This window comes from Maylandia zebra, linkage group LG3 (assembly GCF_041146795.1).
Source record: "Maylandia zebra isolate NMK-2024a linkage group LG3, Mzebra_GT3a, whole genome shotgun sequence".
Classification (NCBI taxonomy): domain Eukaryota; kingdom Metazoa; phylum Chordata; class Actinopteri; order Cichliformes; family Cichlidae; genus Maylandia; species Maylandia zebra.
The window spans coordinates 13,356,336-13,381,692 of NC_135169.1; the positions used below are offsets into that span (position 1 = coordinate 13,356,336).

General features: G+C 40.6%; 2 protein-coding genes and 1 non-coding gene across 4 annotated transcripts; 2 read left to right on the forward strand and 1 right to left on the reverse strand.

The window, feature by feature from the left end:
* The first annotated feature begins 17 nt into the window (after positions 1–17).
* On the forward strand, positions 18–7,242 carry LOC106676844 (PRELI domain-containing protein 1, mitochondrial). 2 transcript variants are annotated; one of them, XM_024799967.2, is made up of 6 exons: positions 18–144; positions 945–1,068; positions 1,368–1,593; positions 3,216–3,329; positions 4,714–4,792; positions 5,468–7,242. In XM_024799967.2, exons 2-6 carry the CDS (start codon positions 977–979, stop codon positions 5,557–5,559), a joined length of 603 nt encoding a protein of 200 aa, XP_024655735.1. In that variant the 5' UTR covers positions 18–144; positions 945–976; the 3' UTR covers positions 5,560–7,242. The 2 variants fall into 2 exon arrangements, with proteins under 2 accessions (XP_024655735.1, XP_076735910.1); XM_076879795.1 differs by lacking the exon at positions 18–144 and adding an exon at positions 158–818.
* trnag-ucc (transfer RNA glycine (anticodon UCC)) lies at positions 453–524 on the forward strand. The gene has a single exon. It is a non-coding gene; the product is annotated as a tRNA-Gly (tRNA).
* Positions 7,243–8,606: 1,364 nt separating the features above from the next.
* Positions 8,607–23,843, reverse strand: LOC112429863 (alpha-tectorin). Its single transcript, XM_024799966.2, has 19 exons — positions 23,697–23,843; positions 23,081–23,156; positions 19,272–19,363; positions 18,759–18,983; positions 18,009–18,083; positions 17,755–17,860; positions 17,499–17,628; positions 17,116–17,365; positions 16,744–16,894; positions 16,529–16,616; positions 16,351–16,413; positions 15,964–16,163; positions 14,361–14,492; positions 14,080–14,267; positions 13,771–13,919; positions 12,194–12,439; positions 11,918–12,080; positions 10,117–10,209; positions 8,607–8,765 (listed from the first exon to the last, which is right to left on the reverse strand). The coding sequence occupies exons 2-18, from the start codon at positions 23,124–23,126 to the stop codon at positions 10,117–10,119; spliced, it is 2,397 nt and encodes a 798-aa protein (XP_024655734.2). The 5' UTR covers positions 23,127–23,156; positions 23,697–23,843; the 3' UTR covers positions 8,607–8,765.
* Positions 23,844–25,357: the final 1,514 nt, after the last annotated feature.

Here is a 25,357-nt window from a genome sequence, read left to right on the forward strand (position 1 = left end):
CCGCCTGGGTCCACTTTTTTTCTTCTTTGTTTCTGTCTCAAATAAGCAGCTGCTACAAAGAAACCCCCGAGCTGCCCCGCTGCTGTGTTTTATCCATGCCGGCTCACTTACAGTCCGCCGGGCTTTGAGAAACACGCGCTTTAGGTACGTCCGTTACTTGGCTAGCCGAAGCTGTTAGCTTCCTCAGCAGCTACAACAGACTGCGACGTTTACGGTAGAGGGTGTTTGTGCGACCGCGTTAAACAGCTAACTAGCTTGAGCCCGCTGATGAAGTGCGGTTATAAAACAAAGGGATTAGCAATGCTGGCCTCGAGCTGTAGCAACACCTAATAACGGTCGCAGCTAACAGTTTTTACAGTAAACAAATGCTATGATGAAAAGCATTGCGTAGAAGTACTAGTATTGTGTTAATCACAGGATAAGTTGCTCTACTTTCCCCTCTGCTGATGTGAGCGTTGGTGGTATAGTGGTTAGCATAGCTGCCTTCCAAGCAGTTGACCCGGGTTCGATTCCCGGCCAACGCAAAGTCATTTTTTCACTAAAGTGGCAACTTTAGATTCTACTGTTAACAATTGCATATTTAAAAACGTGCTCACCCCAACGGTTTTCATTTGGTGTCTGAAAACTAGCGTCTGAAAACTTTTTGTGGGGGAAAAGCTTTTTGTGGTATGAAACCTAAAGTCATTTAAACACACTGTTAGAATTTAAAGCTACCCGGATTTTCAGGCACTAATGCAGGCACAATCAGCTGTCTGTCCTGTTAATGGGGACTTTGGCACGACTGTCCTATCCTCTCTTGCTTGCCGTGATCAAATTCAGTGAGTGTTCATACCAACGGGACAGGAATTTTATTCTACAAACTTAAACATGAAGAGGAACTCATGACACTAAATACAAAATATATTTTAAAAAAATATAACTTGTCTCTTATGTTGTTCCTGCAGCTGCTGAATGAGCTCTGTTAGTACATGCCGACATGGGGAGGTATTTCCACAGCGAGGTGGACATTAAGAGCCCGTGGCATCAGGTGCTGGCTGCCTTCTGGCAGCGCTACCCAAACCCATACAGGTAATTAATGATTGTTTCAGTGAATATGCAAAGTCATTTCCATCAATGAATCTGATATTTTTCCCTTATAAAACAGTGAAAAATGTCACCTTATTATCTAGTACAATAAAAGAAAAAAAACACATTAGTCCATTTTCTCCAGACAATGGACAAAGTGGACCAAACTGTCGTGCTTTTATCTTGACTGCATCAACCCTGGGTGTTGTTTGGAGAACTTCAGTTTTTTAAACAATAAAAGACATTTAAAAAAAAAGAATGTGTGAGTGTCCTTAAAAAATAGATCTGTTTTGGTGTACCAGCACCCATGTACTCACGGAAGATGTCCTATACCGCGAGGTCACCTCCAGCAACCACCTGCTGTCCAGGCGACTGCTGACGAAGACCAACCGCCTGCCGGGCTGGGCGGAGCGGGTCTTCCCCATGCACATGGCTCGGGCGGTCTATGTCCTGGAAGATTCTATCGTGGACCCTCAGGCCCACACGCTCATCACCAAGACCTGGAACCTGAACCACAACACGCTGATGGTGAGATGCGCTCTGATTAGATCACTGTGGTTAATTAACCCCCCCACCCCCACCCCATGACAGATAGGATAGAGTTCAGATCGATGGTCTTATTGTCATCAAGTGATTTCTCCCACTTTGAATGGGGCAGTTTGCAGTTTGAGATAACCAATCAGAAAATGGCCACGAGCTGTGAATAGCATGAAAGCATGAGATCATGGTCATAAGAGGTGGATGTAATAGAGCAGACCTTCCCAAAGTGTGGGGCCCGCCCCCCAGGGGGGGGCGCAGAGCCATTGCAGGGGGGGCGCGGTATGAAAAGGGGGGGGAGAAAAAACAAAACTCTTGGACACTGCTAGCACGGGGCGCCCACAGAAATGCAAAGCAGGAGATGAAGCATCGCTGAATATGTTTCCAAACCAACTTCATTCTAAGCCAAAGACTAGAAAATCTGGTGAAGCATGTTTGCCCTTTGGTTTCACCTGCACAAGTGCCGAGGTAGGTCTCCCGTGCTTAATTGGTTTTCCCTGCGTTGGGAGCAGCACTGTGCTCTCCCTATCACGGACAAACAGTATCCCACAGTTGTTTATGTTTTTAAACCCATTTTGCACAGAGAGGCATTTTTTGAAAAATGCATTGATAGCAATGTTGAATATTATTACACATACAGTAAAATAATCACACCGTGACGCCTCTGCCTTTCTAAATGGAGGGACAGTAACTGCGTTTGTATATGTTAGTGTGTAAAACCTGAAGACAGTAAGATTAACAGTATTTTGTCTCTATCTGCCATTCTGCAATTCATCTCATGTAAACAATAACGTGCGCACAGCGTGACGTGAAAAAAGGCACATACCTTTGACGTTGCGTGACGAACTCTGTATTCCTCATCCACACGTAAACGGAAAAAAAGGAGTTTTAAAAAAATCTCAGTTTTCGGTGATTCGAAATGCTGTTTATGTGTGAACGAAACAGCTGCGTTTTCAAAAATACCCGTGTAGTTGTGGACGTAGCGTAATAGTTTACTTTCTTACTACCTGTAATTTATTGCAAGTTACTTGTATTTGCTTAGTTGTTTACTAAATGTTTGAGGTGTGAAAGAAACCGCAATGGAGCAAAATATGGGCGTGTGTGGTTGGAGGATGTGTTTGTGCGTGTGCGTGCGTGTTGTAAAACAAAGGCAGCAAAAAAAGTTTGGGAACCACTGTAATAGAGGAACCAGCTGACATGGTTTGAGCACCTGAATAGGAGATCTCCTGCACATCTAGACTTTGATGGACTAGGTCAGGGGTTTTGGGCATGTCCAGCTGTGAGGAGACCTGTGACAGAAACAGGACTGGACTGGGAATGCCTTGCTGGAAAGGCTGGAGATAGTTGCCTAAATGAGGCCATTCTCTCCACTTTTGCTCATCTCAGAAAGGACAAGAAAATGGATGAATTTGCGGATTTAAAGAACTGCACTGGACACAGGTATAAATGCTTTTTGACTGGAAAACTACAAGGCCTCTTACAGTCTGGTTGGTTTTAACATTTTCAGTATTTAACTAAGTTGAATATAATACTTTTTCCTGTGCTTGAACATAGTTTGTGTTTGGAGTAAAAACGGGCTTTTTTGTACATTTTCTACCGTCTCTGCCTCTAAGACTGTTGTGGAGCGGTGTCTGTTTGAAGAGAACCATGGTCGGCCATCTTGGACCAAATTGAGGAGGGAGGCCTGGATCTCCACAGCTGTATATGGACTGGGTCGACCCATACAGGTATACACAAACATACAAATGTTTCAGTCCTAAGGAAAATTGGCCACCAAAACCCAAACTCAACCTACTATCACTTAAAGTATAAAGAACACATCAGCTTCTCTTAGTGTATTTCTGATAGAGATTGACAGACCACGTGACCTTCGTGCATTGCTTTGTGGGTACCCGTGGCAACAAAATCAAAACACTGCATTAAGCGCTAGTATTTCCAGCACCGGTAATCATTAATTCTGTGGTTTTAAACCCTACTTGCATTTTATTTACCCCAAAAACAGTTATGTACAAAACGACGGACAACACGGCAGGTCCGTACAAAGGTTGATAGAGGGCGCCCAGTCTGGATCGCATTCCAGCATTTTGTAGGCTGGTTTTCCTACAAAACATAACAAACATTAGCCCGCAAAGCCACAGTGAACAAAGCAGCATAGCGCAATGAATTCTATTCAAATCAATATAAGACTTACTTGTAACCTACATCAACAATTATGTTATGATAAATTACGTAATAACTACAACAGAAGACGTACCTTTGTGGAAATGCTTGGAGCAGACTAACATGTGAGCTGGAGTGTTCTGAAACGTTATATTTGGTCTTCAAATTGCTGCAATCCAGGCCATACGTCAGCTCTTGTTACTTCGGAAACATGGCTTGAACAATTTCTCTTCCACGACGTAATCCCATAAACAATCTCTTTACCCGTCGGCTTCCCGTGGCTGTCATGCGACCGGCTATTGCAGTTAATAATACAACAGCTTCTCGCCATTTTTTGTGTTTCTTTTTATCGCTGTGTGACTGTTTTCATGTGAAAGCATGCGTGCGCTAGTACCTCTTGCCACGAATTCCCAGAATCCTTTGCGGTTTTACCCCAGAATGACATCACATTTTCAATCTCTATAAAAGATCCCCAGTAATGGCTGGAGGTGTGCTCAACACGAACTTGATAACGGCTGCTTAGTTTGCCTTAATGTTCTGCATGTTTGCGATTATAATTTTATTCCATTATTTTTGCAGTTGGGTTGTTATGCTTGTTACATAGCTTCATGTTGGATTAGCTAATATCTCGGTTACTCCTTGGCAATGCAGGTCATAAATAAAACCCCTGACTAGTTAGCGAGTTGTTGCTGGGGAAATTCGTTGCAAAGAGGGTGCTGCACCAAAATTCTGTCTGCGATTGGTTTGGTCTCTTATCAGATTGTCCATTGTCGCCCATAGTTTGCATGGAAGATGTCTGCAAACACTCAGAAAATTGTGAAGTAATACCTTGGCTCTCAAGCCAAGCCAAGATACCAAAACCAACTATGTGACACTTCGTCAGTATCTATATACAGCTAACGTATGGTGCGGGTATTTATCTTTGACTAATTCTTTGTCTTTCTCCGCCAGGAATTCGGTCTTGCCAGGTTTAAAAGTAACCAAGCTAAAGCCATGAGAGGGCTGGAGTACTCTCTCTCCAAGCTACAGAGTAAGTCACAAATACATGCACACACACATTTGTATTTCACCTCTGAGGGCTTCACCAAAACCTGAAGCTTAATTACCACAAGCTATGTGTTTTTGTACAAAAGTCCTGAAACTGTAAAAAGAAATCCAGTTAAAACCAAGAAAACAAACGTCAGCCTATCACAAAACCGCTGTTTTTTCTTTCTTAAAAAGGGAAATCATCATTTAAAAACTGTGGTTTTTATTTTCTCTGATCATCTTTGTCTAATTTAACTTTTAGAGCATTTCATTAAATGTTGGTCTCAATCTTGAGACCAACATTTACTGTATTGCACACCTTTGGTGGTGGCTTAGAGTGATGTCAACTTTTTCATTGATTTTTAGATTTGGTCACAGGAGTCACAATTTTTTTTATTTATTAAAATATGAATAACAAATGTCATATGAGTCTTCTCTTTTGACTTTTTTATGTAGATGTAGTTTAGATCAGCCTGATTTTCGGTCATTAGAACTTAAACCTTAGATTGCATATAAAAGACGACGGTACACTCCGGGTGTGAGAACTGTGCATTTTCTTTTCTAGTGTTAAACCTTAAACCTATTTTCAGCTCCATTATGCTCATATTCAGTTTATTTTTCACTTCAGGGCTCAGATCAGTGTGACAGTTCCTCATTTTCTACTTTTATTTATCCACAGCTAGTGACCAGGGAGAGTCATCAGAGAAGCAAAAGCCCCTCCCACCACAAGCCACGCCGACCCCCAACCAGAAACCCAAACAGTTTGTCTGAACCTCAGTAGGAACAACAAGCCCACAATAGAGATTGACAGACCACGTGACTTTTGCGCATTGCATGCCGGGAACTCGTGGCAAAACAATCCAAGTACCGCATCAAATGCAAGTATTTGCAGCACTGCAAAACGTTCATTCTCCGGTTCCAATACCTTCTTGCTTTTTCTTTGCCCCCCAAAAAAGGTATGTACAAAACGAAGGATAACAATGCCGGTCTGTACAAAGACAGACTCGACGAAAAGGCAAAGAAAAGATACGTGGAAAAAAATCAAAGGAGTGAAAGGGTTAGACCCTTACGAGCACACAGAGTAGACAAAAGACGTTAGCGTGCTGCCCAACTTTCACCACCACCAGTGCATACATTCATGAAGTTTAGTAACTTCAGGTCACTGCAACAAGCCCAGGTACAGTTTACTGACGGATGGGTACAGGACCTTGAAATGCACCGTGTAGAACGAAAGACCATCGTACAAACAAAGGTAAGTTTACCAGTCTCACAAATCGTCGTCATAAATACACATTCGTTAACCGTTTATTAATAGGACCTTTAAGCTCAATGGTAATTAATTAGTAGTGGAAATAATTTCTGGTACGGATTACAGAAATGTAGCAGTGACAATAATATTGTATGCTGTAATCGTACTGGGCAATTAGTGATACAAAAAAAACAAAAAACCTGTTTTATCTGCTTTACCCGTCGGCTTCCCGTGGCTGTCATGTGACCGGCTATTGCAGTTAATAATACAACAGCTTCTTTCCATTTTTTGTGTTTCTTTTTATCGCTGTGTAACTGATTTCAATTGAAAGCCTGCGTGCGCTAGTACCTCTTGCCACGAATTCCCAGAATCCTTTGCGGTTTTACCCTTGAATGACGTCACATTTTCAATCTCTATGGCTCGTTTGAAGAGCAGCACTAAAACGGTGGGGCATCCACTCATCCTCAGTTCTGATTGGTGACACATTAGCTGATACTGATTACTTTTCAAAGTCACCAGAGCAATGAACTACAATAATTCCCAGGATTCCTTGAGACTGATTTAATCATCTTATTAAAGTTTTAGTAATTTTTTTTTTAAGTTTGCAGTTTGTAATTTGTCAGTTATGTAATTTAAACATGATATTAAGTTAATAATTTAAGTTTATGTTGACTTTTCTTATCTTTGTTTTTATATTTTTATATGGAAATAGTTTTTTGTCTTATTTTGTAGAATTCTCTGAATGATTATTGTCATCTTGGATTTCTTTGGGACCTCCCACAGTAAATGTCTTAAGAGATTTTCTATCAATAGGAACGGGTTTACATCAGATTCAGGTAGTTTAGAATCAGACTGTTGTAGAAATGCATGTTTCATAGTATCCATATGCCAGTTTGAGTAGATGTTTGTTTTCTGGTGGTATGGCTCTGATCTTAAAATTCCAATAGATTTATGTTCTGGATAATTGGCCAACCCATTGAGACCAAGGGGAAGGTCAGAGTTGAGTTTTGTTTTTTCTCATGCTAAAGAGGATATTGTGTTTTAGATGTAGTCTTATCCGTTTTGGATTTTCCCATTTTTCCATTTGGTAGCTCGAAAAAGGGTTGTCAGTAACCTGGTGTATGTTAATATTGCAGCATGCCAAGCTGCATTATGCAAAATCAACCTCTGGGGCTAACAAATAAAGCTAATGTTAAAGCACTGAACACTGCAGTTTCTCTAATATCCACTTCAGACTGGTTCTAAAAGTGACCAAAAGTGAGTCAGTTCCCACAGACGCAAAATGTCAAACTTTACAACAGAAATAAAGATATTTACAGCCTGCTACAAAAAGATATTTTGGCCATATAAACTGTCCTGCATGTTGGCTAGAAGAGGGACATCAGTGTTAAAACTTCTGCCCACTCCCTGTGTGTTCTATATAATATCTATTCACACATCTTGACGCTGAAGGTTCTACATGGTTCTTACATGGTAAAGTAAGCACCTGAAAATAAAAGAGAAAAAACTTGTGGGCTGCAAATGGTAGTTTCTCATTGCCCGGATAAAAAGAATTTGTTAAATGGCGTGATATAGCAGTCTCACTTCTGTCAGTCTGCCCCAGGGCAGCTGTGGCTACAACTGTAGCTTGCCTCCACCAGTGTGTGAGTGAATGAATAGTGGAATTGTAAAGCGCTATGAGGGTGTCGAAAAGCGCTATATAAATACAATCCATTATTATTATTATTAGACAAAGGTTGAACTATTTGGCCAAAATGACAGGTGGTGTGTTTGGAGGAGTAGCACTGCAGCGGCCGTCAAGCATGGTGGTAGCGTCATGCTCTGGGGCTGTTTTTACACTATTGCTACTGGTACATTACACAATGTGGATGCAATAATACAGGACTCTCCTTTTTTTTTTTTTTTACTTGACAACGATCCCAAACACAAACGAAAACTCGATTCAAATGGAAGCACATTCAAAGCACATTAGCTCACATTAGCTAAGCCAGGTCTTTGCGAGGAAACTAACCAATTGAAATAAACTCTACCAATTCTGCCATGATGAATGGTCAATTATCCAGCCTGAATTATGCCAGAAGCTTGTTGATGGATACCAAAAGTGTTTGGTTGAGGTCAAACCTTCTGAGACATTTAACCAAATACTAGTGAGGATGTAAGTATATATTTAAGTCTTTATGCATAGTTTTCGACCCTGTGTGAATTAGAGAAAATTCCAAATAAATTCAAACTTGAGCACCCAGCTCTTATTTTTTAAAGTAATTAAAGATGTATGCTATACCATCATTCCACCATCGAAAAAGGCCAGTTCCAATAACTTATTTAAAAAAACCAAATTACCATGACATTCATGATGAGTGTGTATAAACATCTGACCACAACTGTATGTTTAAATGTGGAATGAATGGGTGGTGTCTGTAACACTAATATTAGTGCACATCTTTTCATTTTTCTAAGCCCGTCAGCTTTTCAAAGCCTCTGAATGTATTGCAGGAAATATTCATTAAAGCTGAAAAGACTGGAGTTCAAGCCAAAAAGTAGAAGTAATGAAATTCTGGAAAAACACAGACTGGTTACCACACGCTTTATTTTTCCATCCTTTAGCAGAAATAGTACAAGTATAAAGGAGATGGATAAAAGCAGCATGTCTCTTGTCTCTGCGAACACTGTCACATTAGGTCAGCACTCGGTTGGTCAGTCAGTCCATCAAAGTCACCGTGGAAACCACCTGAGAAGACAACCAGAGTAAACTGTGACTGCTGTTCTTTCTGTCACAGACCTTGGCTCCTTTTCACAAATCATATCCCAGTTCTTCTGTTGGAATCATCTGTGTTTGAGGATGACCTCTGCCCTGATGCTGGACTGTCAGGTGACGTACAGTGGTGTGAAAAAGTGTTTGCCCCCTTCCTAATTTCCTATTTTTTGTGTATTTGTCACTCTTAAGTGTTTCAGATCATCAAACAAATTTAAATATTAGACAAAGATAACATGGCCCTGTATGAAAAAGTATTTGTAATTAAATAGAAATTTTCTAACAAACTGAAGCAAGCTAAGAGATCTCAAAAAGCAAAACAACATACCACGATCCAAAGAAACGGCTGATAAACAAAGTAGGTGACATCTCTCAGTCTGGAAAGGGTTAGAAGGCCATTTCTAAGGTTTTGGGACTTCAGTGAACCACGGTGAGAGCCATTATCCACATATGGACAAAACCTCGAACAGTGATGAACTTTCACAGGCCAGCCTACCAAAATTACTGCAAGAGTGCATCAGCAACTCATCCAGGAGGTCACAAAAGAACGATTCTTGACCTCAAGCTGAGATCACGAACAGATGGCCGTATATTCTCACTTGGGTTCTGCAGGAGGACAATCATCCAAAGCACAACAGCAAGTCCACCTCAATGGCTTAAGAAAAACAAAATGAAAACTTTGGAGTGGCCAAAGTCAAATTCCTGACCTGAATCTGATTGAGATGCTGTAGCATGACCTCAAAAAGGTGGTTTAGGCTTGAAAATCCTCCAATGTGGCTAAATTACAACAATTCTGTAAAAATGAGCGGGCCGAAATTCATTCACAGCACTGTACAAGACAGACTGCCATTTATGGTAAACGCTTCGTTTCAGCTGTTGTTGCTAAGTTTGGCCCGACCAGTTATAAGGTTTAAGGGAGCGATCACTTTTTCACACAGGGCCATGTAGGTTTTTTCCTCTTAAAATTTTAAATTTAAATTCTTTTGATGATCTGAAACATTTAAGTGTGACAAATCTACAAAGGAAATAGCAAATCAGGAAGGGGGGAAACACCTTTTTGAACCACTGTATAAACTAGGACATTTTATTCACTCAACAGCTTATCAGGCAAAGTTGGAAAGACAAACCCATCAGTTTAGGTGGGCAGAAAACTTAACTCCAGTAAAAATTGCTAACATATCTGTAATGTCTCTTTCCACCTCCACCAGTGAGGTTTCCTCAGGCATTTTTCCTCTTTCTGAATTTCTTACTTAAACTTCACTGTTCTCTTCAGCAATCACCACATAACATATATGATGGTAAATCACAAAAGCCGATTGTACCTTACCTAATAAGTCCAGGACACGCTGATGAAGGCTGGAGCTTCAGGTTCATATGTCAAACTGGCAGATCTGTGTACCCGAGCAGGTGTGTTACACGTCTGGAAGTTAAAGACAAAGTCCAGGCTTTACAAAACCAAGAGTGATCCATTCATTTAGGACTGAAGCCACTGACAGCAAACATTTCATCTTTTGTGTCAAAACCCTCCAATTATAACATTTTTATTGAATCTGATGATAGTAGTCTCTGAAAGTCGATCAGCATCTATTATATATGGGTCGATTCATCTTTTAAAAATGATGAATTCCGGTGATAACAATGAACAGCATCAGAAACAGCATTTTCAAAAGCTGAAGAACCTTTTAACCCTTTAAGACCTACCATAGAACCAAGGCCGCCAAAGCTTACTTTATATTTTTACATGCTGTAGTGCCATTTTTGGGAGCATTTCAAGTTGCTATACGTCAATACAACTGTTATAGCCCAAATTTTAATAATATTTATGCATTAAATCCATATTAACCACATAAATTGCAAAAAAGTGCAATAAACTACAGAAAAATTGAACATCGTTTTTGTTTTGTTTTTTTACATATATTTCTACTTGGAGAAATTTAAGAGGTTTATCCCTCAAAACTTTAAATACAAAAAAGTTGCAAAAATAGTTTACAACCACAGGAAATTTAATTTGAGTATCTTCATAGTTTTATTTTTGAGATACACCAATTTTTATATACTGCAGAAAAATTGAAAAACAATCCTATAATGCAAATTTGCAAAGAAAACAGCATGTGCATCAAAATAAACTATTTAAAGCAGCGCAATTTGAGTTCTAAGCATCACAGAAACTATTCAGAAAAGCATAAAGTCAAACATGACTTTTAAAAACACCAGTATAGGCTTTTAAGGCCTACAAGTAAAAAAACTACATTTTCCGCGAAAATGACGTCACTTCCGGTTTCGGGCAGGTAATGGCGGACATGCGATCGTTCGCGCTGACGTCTATTTCAATGTAGGAAGTGTTACGAACAGCTGATCGGATTGGCAAAGTGTGTTTCTGGAATATTACATTTTTGTTCCTGCAAGCACTTTTTATGCAATTTTTGCAAAGCTATATGTGGAAGGAAACCGTGACCTAGCACAAGCTGATGGCATAAGATGTAAGTACAACCCCTCCGGTTTCATATGCAAAACAAAATTATTGTGCTAGCTTACATGGTTCCGGTTCTACAGGGATTTAAAAATAGTTACGCAAAACGGAGCGTTGCTGCTCCGACCGCCTTTAAAGGGTTAATGCTTGATGCACTGCACCCATATCTAACAGCTCGGGCAAATTAGGAAAAAAATCTATGGTGTCATGGACAAGAAAGTCTACCACAACATTTTAGTGCATTATGGAGTCTCTTCTGGACCGGAGCTGATTAGTCGTGGGTTCATATACCAACAAGACATTGACCCCAATCATAAGTCAAAGCTGTGCAGACACTATTTGACCAAGAAAAAAGAATGTGAAGTTCTGGACCTGATGAAATGGCGAAGCGAAAGGTCAGACTTCAGTTCTGTTGAGCAGATTTGAGATTTAATGTATTCAAAGACAGCTCGTTTTATGCAAACCAATTCTCTGTGGACATCTAGAAGCTATTTGGACATCAATAGCAAAAGACACTATGGATAAGGAACAGTAAATAATGCGCTTCAGTGTTTGAACATTTGCACACTGAAGAGAAATGTCTATGTGCAGAGCAATGTCTCATGAAATCAGAAAAGATGGCCAGATTTGGTATATCTTTCTATGAACATTTGCGTACCGGGATGCAGTTGTTCCCCTGTTTGGGACACAGGTGGAGTTGGCAGTGAAGGAAGATGTCACTAGAGCCCCCAGTGAACCGGAACATGTTGAAGGAGAAGTAAGTGGAGGTTGCCAGTCCGTTTTCCTCCACCTGCACCGTCGGGTCAGCAGGGTTTGCACAGCTGATCATAAGCAGGAAAATAAACTTTGTTCAGGAGTCCATAATAGTGATCAAAAGGAGTTGAATTAATCTCTGAGCAGCAGCGAGCAACCACCACCTCTGAGTTTCTCTCACCCGTTAATGATCAGATCATGTCTTGGACTGCTGGTGGGTGATGCCTTGTCAGTTGCCCAGCAGGAGTCGGTCACCACACTGACCATGCTTCCATCCAAGCCATCGGTCTTCAACACCATCCAGATTTTCTCGTTCAACTGCAATTCACTGTTCCACTCCACAAGTTGTGTGCGGCCGGCATCAGTGTAGGCCTTGATAGTCAGAGTGTAATTCCAAGCTCCAGATGTGATGCGCTGTGCAACGGACCTGCAGAATGCACACATTTACACTGTTGTTAACAAAAATCCCAACTAGGGCTGCTCAATTAATCGAATTTTAATCACGATTACGATCTGGGCTTTCAACGATCATTAAAAATGACTGAGCCGATTATTAGCCCCTCCCTCATTTATCCGCAACACCTTAAAGGCCGGTCCGTGAAAATATTGTCGGGCATAAACCAGTCCGTGGCGCAAAAAAGGGTGGAGACCGCTGATTAAAAAAAACTTCAGTGGTGTTGCACACTATTTTATATTATTTTTTAAAGTCATTGTTTACCCTTTAAATCCGGTCAGAGCAGCACGCTCCGTTTTGTGTAACTATTTTTAAATCCCTGAAGAACCCTGAGCCGTGTAAGCTAGCGCAATAAGTTTTTTTTGCATATGAAACCAGAGGAGTTGTACTTACATCTTATTCCATCAGCTTGTCCTCGGTCACGGTTTCCTTCCACATAAAGCTTTGCAAAAATTGCATAAAAAGCACTTGCAGGAACAAAAACATAATATTCCAGAAACACGCTTTGCCGATCCGATCAGCTGTTCGTAACACTTCCCACAGTGAAACAGACGTCAGCGGGAACTATCGCATGTCCGCCATTTCCTGCCCGAAACCGGAAATGACGTCATTTTCGCGGAAAATGTAGTTTTTTACTTGTAGGGCTTAAAAGCCTATACTGGTCATGTTTGACTTTTCTGAATAGTTTCTGGGATGCTTAGAACTCGAATTGCACTGCTGGAAATAGTTTATTTTCATGCACATGCTAGGATTGTTTTTTCGTTTTTCCTGCAGTATATAAAAATTGGTGTATCTCCAAAATAAAACTATGAAGATACTCAAAATAAATTTCCTGTTGTTGTAAACTATTTTTTGCAACTTCTTTGTAGTTAAAGTTTTGAGGGATAAACCTCTTAAATTTCTCCAAGTAGAAATATATGTAAAAAAAACAAAAATGATTTTCAATTTTTTTTGTAGTTTATTGCACTTTTTTGCAATTAATGTAGTTACTATGGACTTAATGCATACATATTATTAAAATATGGGCTATAATAGTTGTATAGCAACTTGAAATGCTCCCACAAATGGCACTACAACATGTAAAAAAATAATATAAGCTCTGGCGGACTTGGTTCTATAGTAGGTCGTAAGGGTTAAATAAATATCGTCAAATAATCGAGATCTCAATTTCAGTGAAAATAATCGTGATTATCATTTTTGCCATAATCGAGCAGCCCTAATCCCAACATCTTAAAATACTTGCACTGTTAGCAATGCCCACATTTTAACAAATATTCAAACAATACCTAGCAGCCACTACAAACCAGTCTCTGATTCTGAAGGTTGCAGTGTGGATGCTTGGCTGACTGTAAACACAGGAGAAGTCGATCTGGACTTGGTCTTTGCGAGTGATGACGTCAGAGTAATTCTGGCTCCTGATGGTGTTCTTATAGATGATGTAGCTGTTGTTGGTCTGCAGGGTCACATAATCAGATACTAAGCAAGTTCTTCATTGTTTCATCTTTAACATCTGATACTGTTTAAGATGTTGACTGACTGGTATAAACTTCAGATGACCAAAAATTTTAGAATTCACAGAGATCAAAGCTTAAACAGCAGGAGATGAAACCCACCGTGACCACCGTCCCACATCTGTTGCTGCTGTTGAAGCTGAAGGTCACCATGTGGGTGAGCTTGTCCACCCGACCCCTGCAGGTCGGGTCGTTGAGCTGTAAAGCAGAGTAATTGATGTCTTTGTCCTCCAGGAGACAACCGACCAGAGTTAGTGAAGCAGAGTTCTCCTTGCAGACCGTTGCATCACCTGAACGTCACAATATCAGTCAGAAAAATCACAGTTAGAAGCTTTCCTACATTATTCAGCCCTGTTGTCATGGTGATGTCACAGCTGTCGTACCCAAAGAGTTGTTTGCTTGGTACTTGGAGGCAAAAATGGTCCGACAAAAGCAGCGAGTGTCACCACTGACCGTCTTCTCACCACAGAACTCGTGATCGCTGCAGGTCCTGTCCTGACAGAAGGCCTCAGAGGCTACAGAGGAACACACTCATCTATTATCCTGAAAACATGGGAGCTCTAAAAATCCACAGTTCAGTTCTTTAACAAAGGAGAGCTTATTAATAGGGGTGGGTTTTGATTAGTGATTTATCGATTAAAATCGATTCTAGCTTGGATAACGTGATATCGATTCATTAAAATCCTGAATCGATTTTTTAATCTAAATTTTAATTTGCCCGAAAAGCCAGAATCTCAGGTTAAACCTCACAAAATTTCAACAACCACCAAACAGCTAAAACAGTAAATGAGAGCAGGTACATGGATTCTGCACAAAGACGTAAACACAAAGCGCGGACCCGCGGATCAGGATCAGAATCAGTGAGATGTTGCCTTTCTCACCCGACGGCACGGACTGGGGCTGAAAGTCGACAGCTCGCTGATTCTGATGTTTCGGCGGGTCCACACTTTGTGTGTACGTATTTTTTGCGCTAGATTCCGAAGCTGCAGGTTTTCACTGAACCAGCTGCAAAAGAAGCAGCAAACTACGCTTCACATTTGATAAACATCGACGTGAATTTCCTCTGACTTTTGCTGTTTTGCTTCCACCACGATACAATCACACTTCATGCACAGCTCTCTCTCTCTCTCTCTCTCTCTCAGTCTACTTCAAGAACAGTTTTGTTGAGCTAGTTAATAGGTATGCCCTCATTGTCATCTGTTGTGATTTTATTTTGAAAGGATGCTTCCTGTTATGCTGCGGAGTATACGCCTTTTGGTGTGAATGGTGTGAATGTTCCCATGAAAGCCGATGCCCCACGTGTGATTATTCCTCCGTCTAGATAATAAGTATCTTCAATATTCATGCAGATTCTGCTGGAAGACCCGTCTCTGCTAACAAGTTTCCAGTCTAAAAATCTGTTTTCTTCATTATTCGCTTGCGCACAAGTCTACCATTGTTTACAGCACTGTTGGCCGCTGTTTTTTTCCTTTTACTTACTTCCGAAAAGAAAAGCTAATTTCTGCTGTTCAATAGGCTACTGAACAAATTTAAACTTTTTAAAATTGTGCAAAATTGCAAAACGTTTAGCTGTGTCTCTAATAAAACCTCTGTAACTTTGCTCTGCTTCACTTCAGCAGCATCAGGTAATGTTCATATGCTGATTAATGGGTTTCTTTCGTTTTTGATCTACTACAGAATATTTTTATAAAATCTCAGGCCAGGAAAATCACCTTCATGTTTTTCTGTGTTTTATCCTCAGTTACTTTGACACAAAGGTATCTGCTGTGATGCTTACACCTTTGATAAAGTCTCGCAAGTGTCAGCTTTCTTTTTATAGATATAAAAATATAGAAATGTACCGATGCATGATCTGAATTATAATATTTCTGACTGTCTGAGGCCAAATTTCCCCGATTCAAATCAAATCGAATCGAATCAGAATTGAATCGATTCTAGAAATCAGTGACAATCTGACGTCTTATTAAGGTCTTATTAACATCTTACAGCAGCCGGTATTTGATGTCCAGCCATCCAGAGCGTGGTTGTGTAGACTGCAGGCTCTGGCGTAGGCCTTCAGGAACTGACAGTTGAGTCCGTCCACTGCAGGATATTTACACAAAGTGTCGGTGCAGGCGGTTATGTAGGGCTCTGGGTCGATGTCAGTGTTACAGGAGGAGAAGGGCGCCTCCTTCAGGAGATTACAGCTGTACCACAGATAGAGAAACAAAATTGAAGACAATAAAATAATAATCTGTAATCAGTTGTGTTTATCTTCCATCTATGCTACAGTCACATGTGATGTACCATGTAATTTACAAGACAGATCAACACACATGTTTTTTATTACGTCAAAGGGTAAACAGATCCTGCCTTGTGGATCAGTCTGCTCACCGTTCAGTCACACTGTTGCAGTCGATCGTGCTGTCAGCAGTCTCACTGTACTGCATCTCACAGCTAGGGGGCGACAAACAACAAAGTTCAGGCTCATTCATACAAACAGAATATCTGCAACATCAGCAGCAGCAGCAGCAGCAGTCAGAGGGACTCAGAGCTTGTGATGAGGTCTTACCTGGTGGAGCTGTACTCAGAGAGCCTCAGGTCACTCAGAGAGCTGCTGGAGTTTCCACACAGACCCTCCACAGATGAACCAGCTTGTCCTGCACAGGATCAGGACAGAATGAGTCAGATCAGCATCAATATTCAAACTGGAGGAACACAGCAGCTCAATAAATAACAGCACAGTTTACAGTTTACATTACATGAGTTAAACTTTATTTTCTGTACCTTCTAAGAGGATCTGTGCGGTGTTGCCATCAAAGAAGACAGAGATGTTGAGTTTGGTGAGTTCGGCAGTGACTCCAGTTTGGTCCTTAGAGAGCTGCACACCATGAACCAACTGAGGTGAGCTGCTGAGGGTCAGTGTGGAGTCGTCCAGCTGCATCACAGCAGAGACAAAGTGGAGGAAACACTGAGTGAAACATGTCAAACACACAAACAGGCTGATTTCACAGCAACAACCACTGAGTTCAGCAGCTCTGAAAGAACTGCTTCTAACAGCCCTGAGAAGAACGATGCGAGGAGACACAGCAGAGGATGAGGGAGGACTTTGGATCAGACTCCACTCTGACACATGAACTGTGGCTGTAGGTCGCTTACCTGAACTCTCCCACCTTGTTCCAGGTGAATGTCATGCCCGTCCACACGCAGCGTCACACTGTCCAAAAAGCTCACATCTTTACGACGTCTGTCCCTGAAGTTCCCCAGAACAAGGAAGTCTGGGAGTAACGGAGTCGAGAACAGAGAGTATGCACAGCGATCCTGGATGGAGTTCATATGGCCGTGGACGTCGATGACAGTGGGGCCGGTCACAGTGCAGGTGGAGTCCAACATGGTGTCCAACACACAGCTAACAAAGGCAACCAACCACAAACATCACCATGAGTTGCTGCCAAAGAAGGTTACCCCAGGGGACCCTCTATTTCTTAAGTTATTTCACTGTAGAACCTTTTAGTAACAAAATATGAAGAGAAAATATTTACATGCCGTTGCCTTGACAATGCTCCAATGGACCACAACCAGAGGTCTGGAGGGTTGCAGTCTCAGAACAGGTGACATTGGAGCAGATTTGTGGGTCAGAGTTGACCACAGTACCAGGTTTATACACAGTATCTGGGAAGAGAGGCTTCACTTTAGTTCAACAGTTTTCCAACTGTAAGTGCAAATAAAACAGTAACAATCAAATCTTTCAGAATTACATAATCCCAAAGTCACGGTAGGAGTTTAAGATTCACTAACCTGAGTGTCTGCATCCACTGATATCTATGGTATGATTTTGAGACTGGTAAACAATGTTATTAACCTCTACTTTGTTGATTACGACATCACTGACCTGAGTATAGAACTAAACAGAAACAAACACAGCTAATGTTATAATCACAGAACAGAAAGAACTGACATCAAGCTGAAAACAGACACAAATGTTGACATTAAATATAAAGTATTTAACATATTACGTCAAAGTGTTATTGTTCATATACACACAGACTCACCGCCACTAAACCAGTGCCACGTGCTTCCAAAAACATAGCTGCTTCTGTCCCAAAGTTGAATAGGTGTAAGCTAATCTGTAAACAGGTTAACAGGAAAGATTCAGTCACTGTGAAGAAGTTTCATCTGAAAGTGTTTAGAAAAGCTCAGGTTCACAACATTAACATTGGGCCTGTTGAGCTGCATTGCTAAAACATTTTGAATTTCATAATGGAGTGTTTCCATATGCTATAAAAACTACAGTCATCACACATGTTTTTAAATCAGGTGATTATATAACCAATCATCAGACCAATCCTTCTGCTAGCAACAAAAATAGCAGAAAAAGTGATTTTTAAACAAACACGATCATAATCCAACATGTTGTCATATACTGAAGTGATATCCATGCAAGTCTCTGTTTTCATGGTCTGTATTGTCTTAAAGTGCTTCTGTTTTCAATCTTTAATAGTTGCTTTTGATGTTTAGTTTGTTTGGTTATGATTATGCATTACTTTTACCATTCACATGCGTTGGTCCTGTCTCCTGTGTACGCTTAGATGCCTTTGCATCTTTGGTTTTCCTTCACCCTTCAGGTGAAAACTAGCCTGTACGGCTGCATCTGACATACTCATGTTAATTAGTCTACAATGTCCCTTTAAAAAATAAAAAATAAAAAAAACATTTTTCATTTTATGTTTGTTTTCAGTGTTGATTGAAACTATTCATTTTAGGCACACCCTTCAGGCTTTGTGATGCAGAGCAGGACTCACCTTTGAACTGCTGATCTGCATGGTTATTTGCACACTGCATCTCAAACTGTTCTGAATTGTTTGTGTTTTATTTTTAACCCAACGTTCAAGAACAGACTCTGCTTGAACTATATTAAAAGCTGCTCTCCTTTTGTCAGGTGAGCTCCCCACGATGCAGTCGCCTTCATTCCTAGGGTCGTAAAACTTGTCAAAACACATCACAATGTCTCGTCTTGTGAAGGTCACCTGTAAAAATCAGAGACACAACAAATCAAATAGCAAAATATTTTGTGGGTTTTTCTGTCATGTACAGCTGAACTGTTGGTGCTCAGGTTTCAGTCAGAGCTCTCGCTCTGCTTCAGGAAGCTGCATCAGGTGATGGTTACATACTCAGCATCACTGCAGAGGACATTAATAAGACGCTGATCTCTGAACTCTTCACTCAGTCTGCAAACATCATCTCTGCTACAGGTGGAGATTAAACAGCAACAACACATAAAGCTCTGCTAAAACATCAGGCTTCATCCTACTCACATAGAGCTTCTCGTACTTCTGTCCATAATATGTGATGGGACATGAGCTGATGTCCACCACTGAAGGCTGAGTGACTGACTGTTGCTGAGCACCTGAAGACACAGACACACGTGAGAGGTGTGAGCTGCAGCTTGTTAGCTGTTAGGACAAACAAAGGTTCATATTCACGCATTTGTAGAAACAAAGTATTCGTACAAGTTGCCAAAATCTTGGAAAAGGAGGGTAGATTACAAGTTAAACTTGGGGAACTTATATGGATGGGTATAGTAGACTTAACTTTTTTATTACTTACTCACTTTACACTCTCATTTGTAATAGCAGAGCATACTCGATGCAGCGATGGACAGCCGGATAGGTCATGATCAGTCTCATAGCTGGTGTAAAACAACTATTCAAATTATTTTGCTAAAGAAATAGGGTTGATGGATATATGGGGACTTATGAAGTCTTATCTATGTTACGGTAGTACATTAACATGTACTCTCACGACAGGCCTAAACACTAAAGTACAGAAAGGTTACTATGTTGTAACTTCAGATATTGCATCGTATAGATCAGCTATGCAGTGTTTGGAAAAGAGAATGAGAGCTGTTTTGATCTTAATATGTTGAGTTGATAACATTCAGAGTGCCAGTGAGGCTAAAACAAAGTAAAACAAAATGTATGAAATACATGACAGGGACTCACAGATAATCAGGGTGAAGCTGAAAAACCAGTAACAGACAGATATGGACAGGGAAAATACTCCAAATGCAAAGACTGGAGGTCCACTACGAAGCAGGATTCAAACTTATTTACGCTGGGTTTCCTGTCCTGTGAATGTGTGACTGGGGCATATCATGATGGTAACTAATACTGCAAACCTAACCTGCACTGGGTAAGAGATCAGCAGGTATGAAATCAATCACCTATTCTCCAGAAATGAGCTTGGCCATTTCTGGGAGATCCCTCGGACCTCTGTATGGCGAGCAGTGTTGGTCAAGTTACTTGAAAAAAGTAATCAGTAACTACTGATTACCTCCCCAAAAAATAATGCCGTTACTTTACTGATTACTTATTTTCAAAAGTAATTAATTACTTAGTTACTTAGTTACTTTTTAAAAACACGATTTACAACCTGAAGAGGTGATAAAGCGATAGATCTTTCAGCCCAATTCTACTTTTTCTGCATAATCCATCATACAAAATGTAATCAAATGGAAAAGTCTCTTTTTAAAGCTTGTTTTATTAGTTTTAATCTTTTAACTTTTTGCATCAAGCAAAACTTAAATTATATGCACCATTCTCTGACTTGAATAAATTAGTTTAACATTTAAACCTATTTTCTGCACATTCCAGCACATAAAATAAAATATTATTTTGTGTTTACACTCACTCTTTCAAATAGATGCAAGTAAAACACAGCAGAAAATAAATAAAATCAAAGACTCAGCGGTCCTTTTGCTCTATTTTCACCTGTGAAGCAGGAGTAGGGTAGGCGGATGCTTGCCCTGGTGCAGGTGTGCCGCGGTCAGTTGAAGAATCCGCGAGTTTCTCTGTGAGATTCCCATTATGTGGTAGCTACTCGGTGCTTGCTTGGAAGTTTAGGGGTTTTTTTTTGCTGTAAAAAGAAGTTTTCTTCCCACGCACGATGGACGCTAATGTTTTTGTCACTTTTTATGGAATCAAACTCAAAGTAATGTTTTTGTATTTCTCTGAGTATCAGTTAAGAAAAAAAAAAGATTCTCAACTTTATTTGCTGATTTTCTCCTGGCTGGCTGCAGATATCTTAACACATCTTTTCTGTTTTATAAGCATTAATATATTATTCTAAAAGAGAGCAGATATTTGTATTGGTGACCTTGTTAAACATTTTTCAGTTTTACTAACTGAAGTGCTTGAAGTATAAACTTTTAGTACTATATATTTCTCTACAGTGCCTTTCTCTTCACACACACACTGCTATTTTTGTATGTAGCGATCCATATTTTCCCCATGATACAGTTTTATCTTCCTGCATCCAGTAAATATGGAAGCTTGTTTCTGCCACTGAAAAAAATGCTGTCAGTTATCTGCAAGTTACACTTTTGGTTTATTGTCTTTAAATTTCAATTTAGTAACTCAAGTTTAGGATCAGGACTAGGGGTTATAATTTGTCTGAGTCTTATTAGTTCAAAATGCCACGAAAATAACTCAATATTAACATAAAACAGGACTTGAAATGTTCAGTTATTACGTGAAAAGTTTAAGATGAGTGAGTTAAATTGAATGTGAACAGAAAACAGGAAATAATTTCTTCCACATAGAACCAAAACTATATTTAGTGTGTTTGGACCCTGAAGGACACAAACATGTTAAATGTGAGCAAAATGTTAGTAGAGCTCAGTGTTTTCAATGCAAAAAAGACCATAGCATTGTCAAACGCGCCAAACCTTCCACGAGAAAATCATAGAAACTAAAAGACAAGACAGGGCGTTTGAAAGAGTTCAGGGAGTCGTGTTGAATGTAATTAATGAACCATCAGATTGATGGATGGGCGGATGACAGAGATCTACATCCCTTGAACTCTTTAAAAATGCTTGTTTGTTTGTATGATTGTTTATTCTAAAATAAAGATATGAAAGCAAGGATCCCAGGAAAATCTGTCCATGTTTGTCAGATTATCAGCACTTCAAATGGCCTTCACTGTCCCTCCTTACTTCAGGTCATTTGGTCTTTGTTCCTCAGTCTCTGATTATCAGTTCCTGAATACTAATCACCAAATACTCAAGTCTAGTAAGGATTAGGGATGGGTATCGTTTAGGTTTTATCCGATACCGGTGCCAAATCGGTACTTTTGAAACGGTGCCGGTGCTCAAACGGTGCTCAAACCGGTGCTTAAAGAATGGAGATCACAAAATTGGTCCAAAAACCTCTCATGTTCAGCTGTTTTTTGTAAAAAGACAACAATGTTAGCCTTTTCTGCAGCTATGGGGCATGTATGGTATCACTCTTGGCTGGAAGCAGTGCTTAAACAATGGAAAAAATACAAACTTTGTCCAAAAACCTCTTGTACCTTTTTAAGGTAATGTTCTTTCTGTCTGTTATGAACCAAATAGGGCCAGGCAATGACATGAGTGAGGTTTCCCACTTTTTCTTTGGTCATTTTAGCCTTTTTGGCCAGGGTGAAGGGAGTATCTGCCATCAAACAAGAAGACAGCCGCATGTAGCTATGATGATGTTTGCTAGTTCACCTTACATGCATTAATGTAATAACGTGGTTAGCCTACTCAACGTAAACTACACACGAACAACATTAAGCTATTCACGCAGAGAAGAACGGCTGCTGCTGCATCATCATCCTCATCATTTCTGCTACACTGGCAGGGCTAGGGGCCAGGACTCTCCTCTCGGCTGCTGCTGCCATCAAATACGGCGCATTTCTCGGCTTTTAAAAAAACGCTATGCGTCGCCAGGTGTTTCATCAGATTCGAGGTGTTGCCTCCTTTGCACAGTATCACAGTATCAGCTTAAAGCACTTGTTGCTGCTGAGTTTGCATATTTTGCTGTGAAGTACAGCCAGACTTTTGAACGCTTCACCTTGGACATTTTTAATCTGTAGCTCTGCTCTAAAAGAACGTACGTACCTGGACCCGCCTACTATCCTCGGAAACGTAAAATGATTGGCTAGAATCTAAAGTGTATCACAGCTCAGGAAAAAAAAGCACCGAAATAAAGCACCGAAATGTGCGCTGCTTTTTGGTCTGGTTACTACCGTTTATGTCAGAACCGGTGCACCGGTACCCATCCCTAGTAAGGATACTTTTAAAGTAGCTGCGGTGCATGCTTACCTGCCAGTACAATGAATGCAGACAGGAAGAGCAGTGGGCACAGCATGTTGGAGGGAACCAATCGCCTGACAAAGACCTGAAAGAAAAAAAAACACAGTTGGACGTCTGTGATTGGACAGAAAGTAGCACAAACATCAAATGGTAACACTTGGAGTTATTACTGTACATCATCTGTAAGGTTAGGAAAATCCCAGCATGCAGAATGTTTGAAATTATGACTCTGATGATGTCACAGAAACAGACTAACTGAACAATCATCACTGTGCGAGTTAAACATCTCCATGCTCCTTCAGCTGTCAGTGAAATTTGTCTCCTTGCATCAACACTTGGCACATTTCCTCTCTGAATCTAAGTTTATTTTCTCATTAAACACCAAACTTCAAAGAAGAGAAACATAACAATATGAATAAAAGACTGGAGGAATGCGTATCATGAGCAAAAAAAACAACGAAAACCCTAAATTTATCCTTTAAAAGGAGGACTCGGCATTTAAAAGTTCTAAAAGTCAGTGTGCGAGTTTTGCCCACTCCTTCGTCTGTCTGTTATTTATCCTGTTAAAGCCACAGAGATGCCCGTCAGTGACTCTTTATTGTTCTACTCGTGCAGCTCGTCTTACCTTCTGGAGCTCTGTTGGAGGATGAGGAGGGTGGAGGCTGCTGCTAAGGAGGCTGTCTGGTGATGGTGTCTCTGTGAGCCGTCCGTCTCTCTTTATTTGGATCCTTCCTGCTGTCCACACCCAGGTAGAGAGGAGGGCTGGAGGAGCTACCTGATGGGAACCTCCCACTGATGAATCAGCCTCTTACAGAGAGACACCTGAAATAAGCCCCCGAGAGCTTCAGGTGTTTTTTGAAACCTTTCAGCATATAACATTTATGTCTTCTTAAATGGAATAAAATTAGAAATAATTCCTTATGAATTTTGATTGCTGAGATTTTTCTAGTGACCAACATCTTGTCCCGGTCCCGTTCGTAATCTCAGCTTTCTAATCACCACGTGGCTGCAAACACAAGTGCACACGGGCAAGAAAGTCGTCAAGGCCACCAAGATACAGAGACGGCAGAGATGGAGGAGAGTCCCAAGGCTGGAACGTTTGAGGCCAGAGATATCGTATCAAACAAAAATTCCTTTAGTTCACTCCTTGTGCTGAAAGTTTTCGTGTCACCCTCACTGCACCTCATCTTTGGGATGACTGTGTATTCACACTGTTAGAGTCCTGTTAATGCCATCATATTACAACAACTTTAATCTACATCTGCTTCTGCTCAGACGGTACCTTTTTAGGGACCAGGAACCAGTGGGGTAGAGAGGAGGGCTGGAGGAGCTACCTGATGGGAACCTCCCACTGATGAATCAGCCTCTTACAGAGAGACACCTGAAATAAGCCCCCGAGAGCTTCAGGTGTTTTTTGAAACCTTTCAGCATATAACATTTATGTCTTCTTAAATGGAATAAAATTAGACATAATTCCTTATGAATTTTGATTGCTGAGATTTTTCTAGTGACCAACATCTTGTCCCGGTCCCGTTCGTAATCTCAGCTTTCTAATCACCACGTGGCTGCAAACACAAGTGCACACGGGCAAGAAAGTCGTCAAGGCCACCAAGATACAGAGATGGCAGAGATGGAGGAGAGTCCCAAGGCTGGAACGTTTGAGGCCAGAGATATCGTATCAAACAAAAATTCCTTTAGTTCACTCCTTGTGCTGACAGATTAACAAAAGATTAATACACTAATCAATTTTTGTCAGAAGCACGTCGCATATGCCAGCAACACAACTCTAAGTAGCTACAGAGAGACTGATTAAGCAGTAAGAGTGAGTTACCCAGAATTAAACACAGATCGGCCACAACTGTTATAGGTAAAAATGGAATAATGTCACTCTTTCACTGGCTAATATGATCACTTCACTGTAGGTCATTAGTCGCTCAATGAACATTTCATTAAACAGAGCAGGAATGTTTAAAACAGCGTGTTCAAACATCCTAGTTTTATTTTGAATGCTCACATTACTTCTTACTTTGCAAAAACACAAAACTAGCAGGGTCAGAATTATTAGCGTCACTGATGCTAACAGTCAGCTGTGTGTGGTCTCTGTTGGATAACAGCCTGAACCGAGTAACCCCAGCCTATTCTTCTTTTGCAAAACTCTCAAGCACCTCCAGATTTGACGATCATCTTTTATGGAGCTCGGTCTTCAGTTCCCTCCACAGATGTTCAGCAGGCTTCAGGTCAGGACTTTGTGCAGGCCAGTCAGTAATGCTCATTGTGAGCTGGTTT

What these genes read in the sequence shown, in the direction of transcription:
- LOC106676844 (XM_024799967.2), top strand. Translation starts at nt 977, where the DNA reads ATGGGGAGGTATTTCCACAGCGAGGTGGACATTAAGAGCCCGTGGCAT. An exon ending in CGCTACCCAAACCCATACAG is followed by an intron (nt 1,069 to 1,367) that starts GTAATTAATGAT and finishes TTGGTGTACCAG; the next exon opens with CACCCATGTACTCACGGAAG. An exon ending in CTCTCTCTCCAAGCTACAGA is followed by an intron (nt 4,793 to 5,467) that starts GTAAGTCACAAA and finishes ATTTATCCACAG; the next exon opens with CTAGTGACCAGGGAGAGTCA.
- LOC112429863 (XM_024799966.2), bottom strand. Translation starts at nt 23,126, where the DNA reads ATGCTGTGCCCACTGCTCTTCCTGTCTGCATTCATTGTACTGGCAG. An exon ending in CATTGTCAAGGCAACGGCAT is followed by an intron (nt 17,366 to 17,498) that starts GTAAATATTTTC and finishes TGCCTTTGTTAG; the next exon opens with CTGTGTGTTGGACACCATGT. An exon ending in AGGGGAACAACTGCATCCCG is followed by an intron (nt 10,210 to 11,917) that starts GTACGCAAATGT and finishes TTTAACTTCCAG; the next exon opens with ACGTGTAACACACCTGCTCG.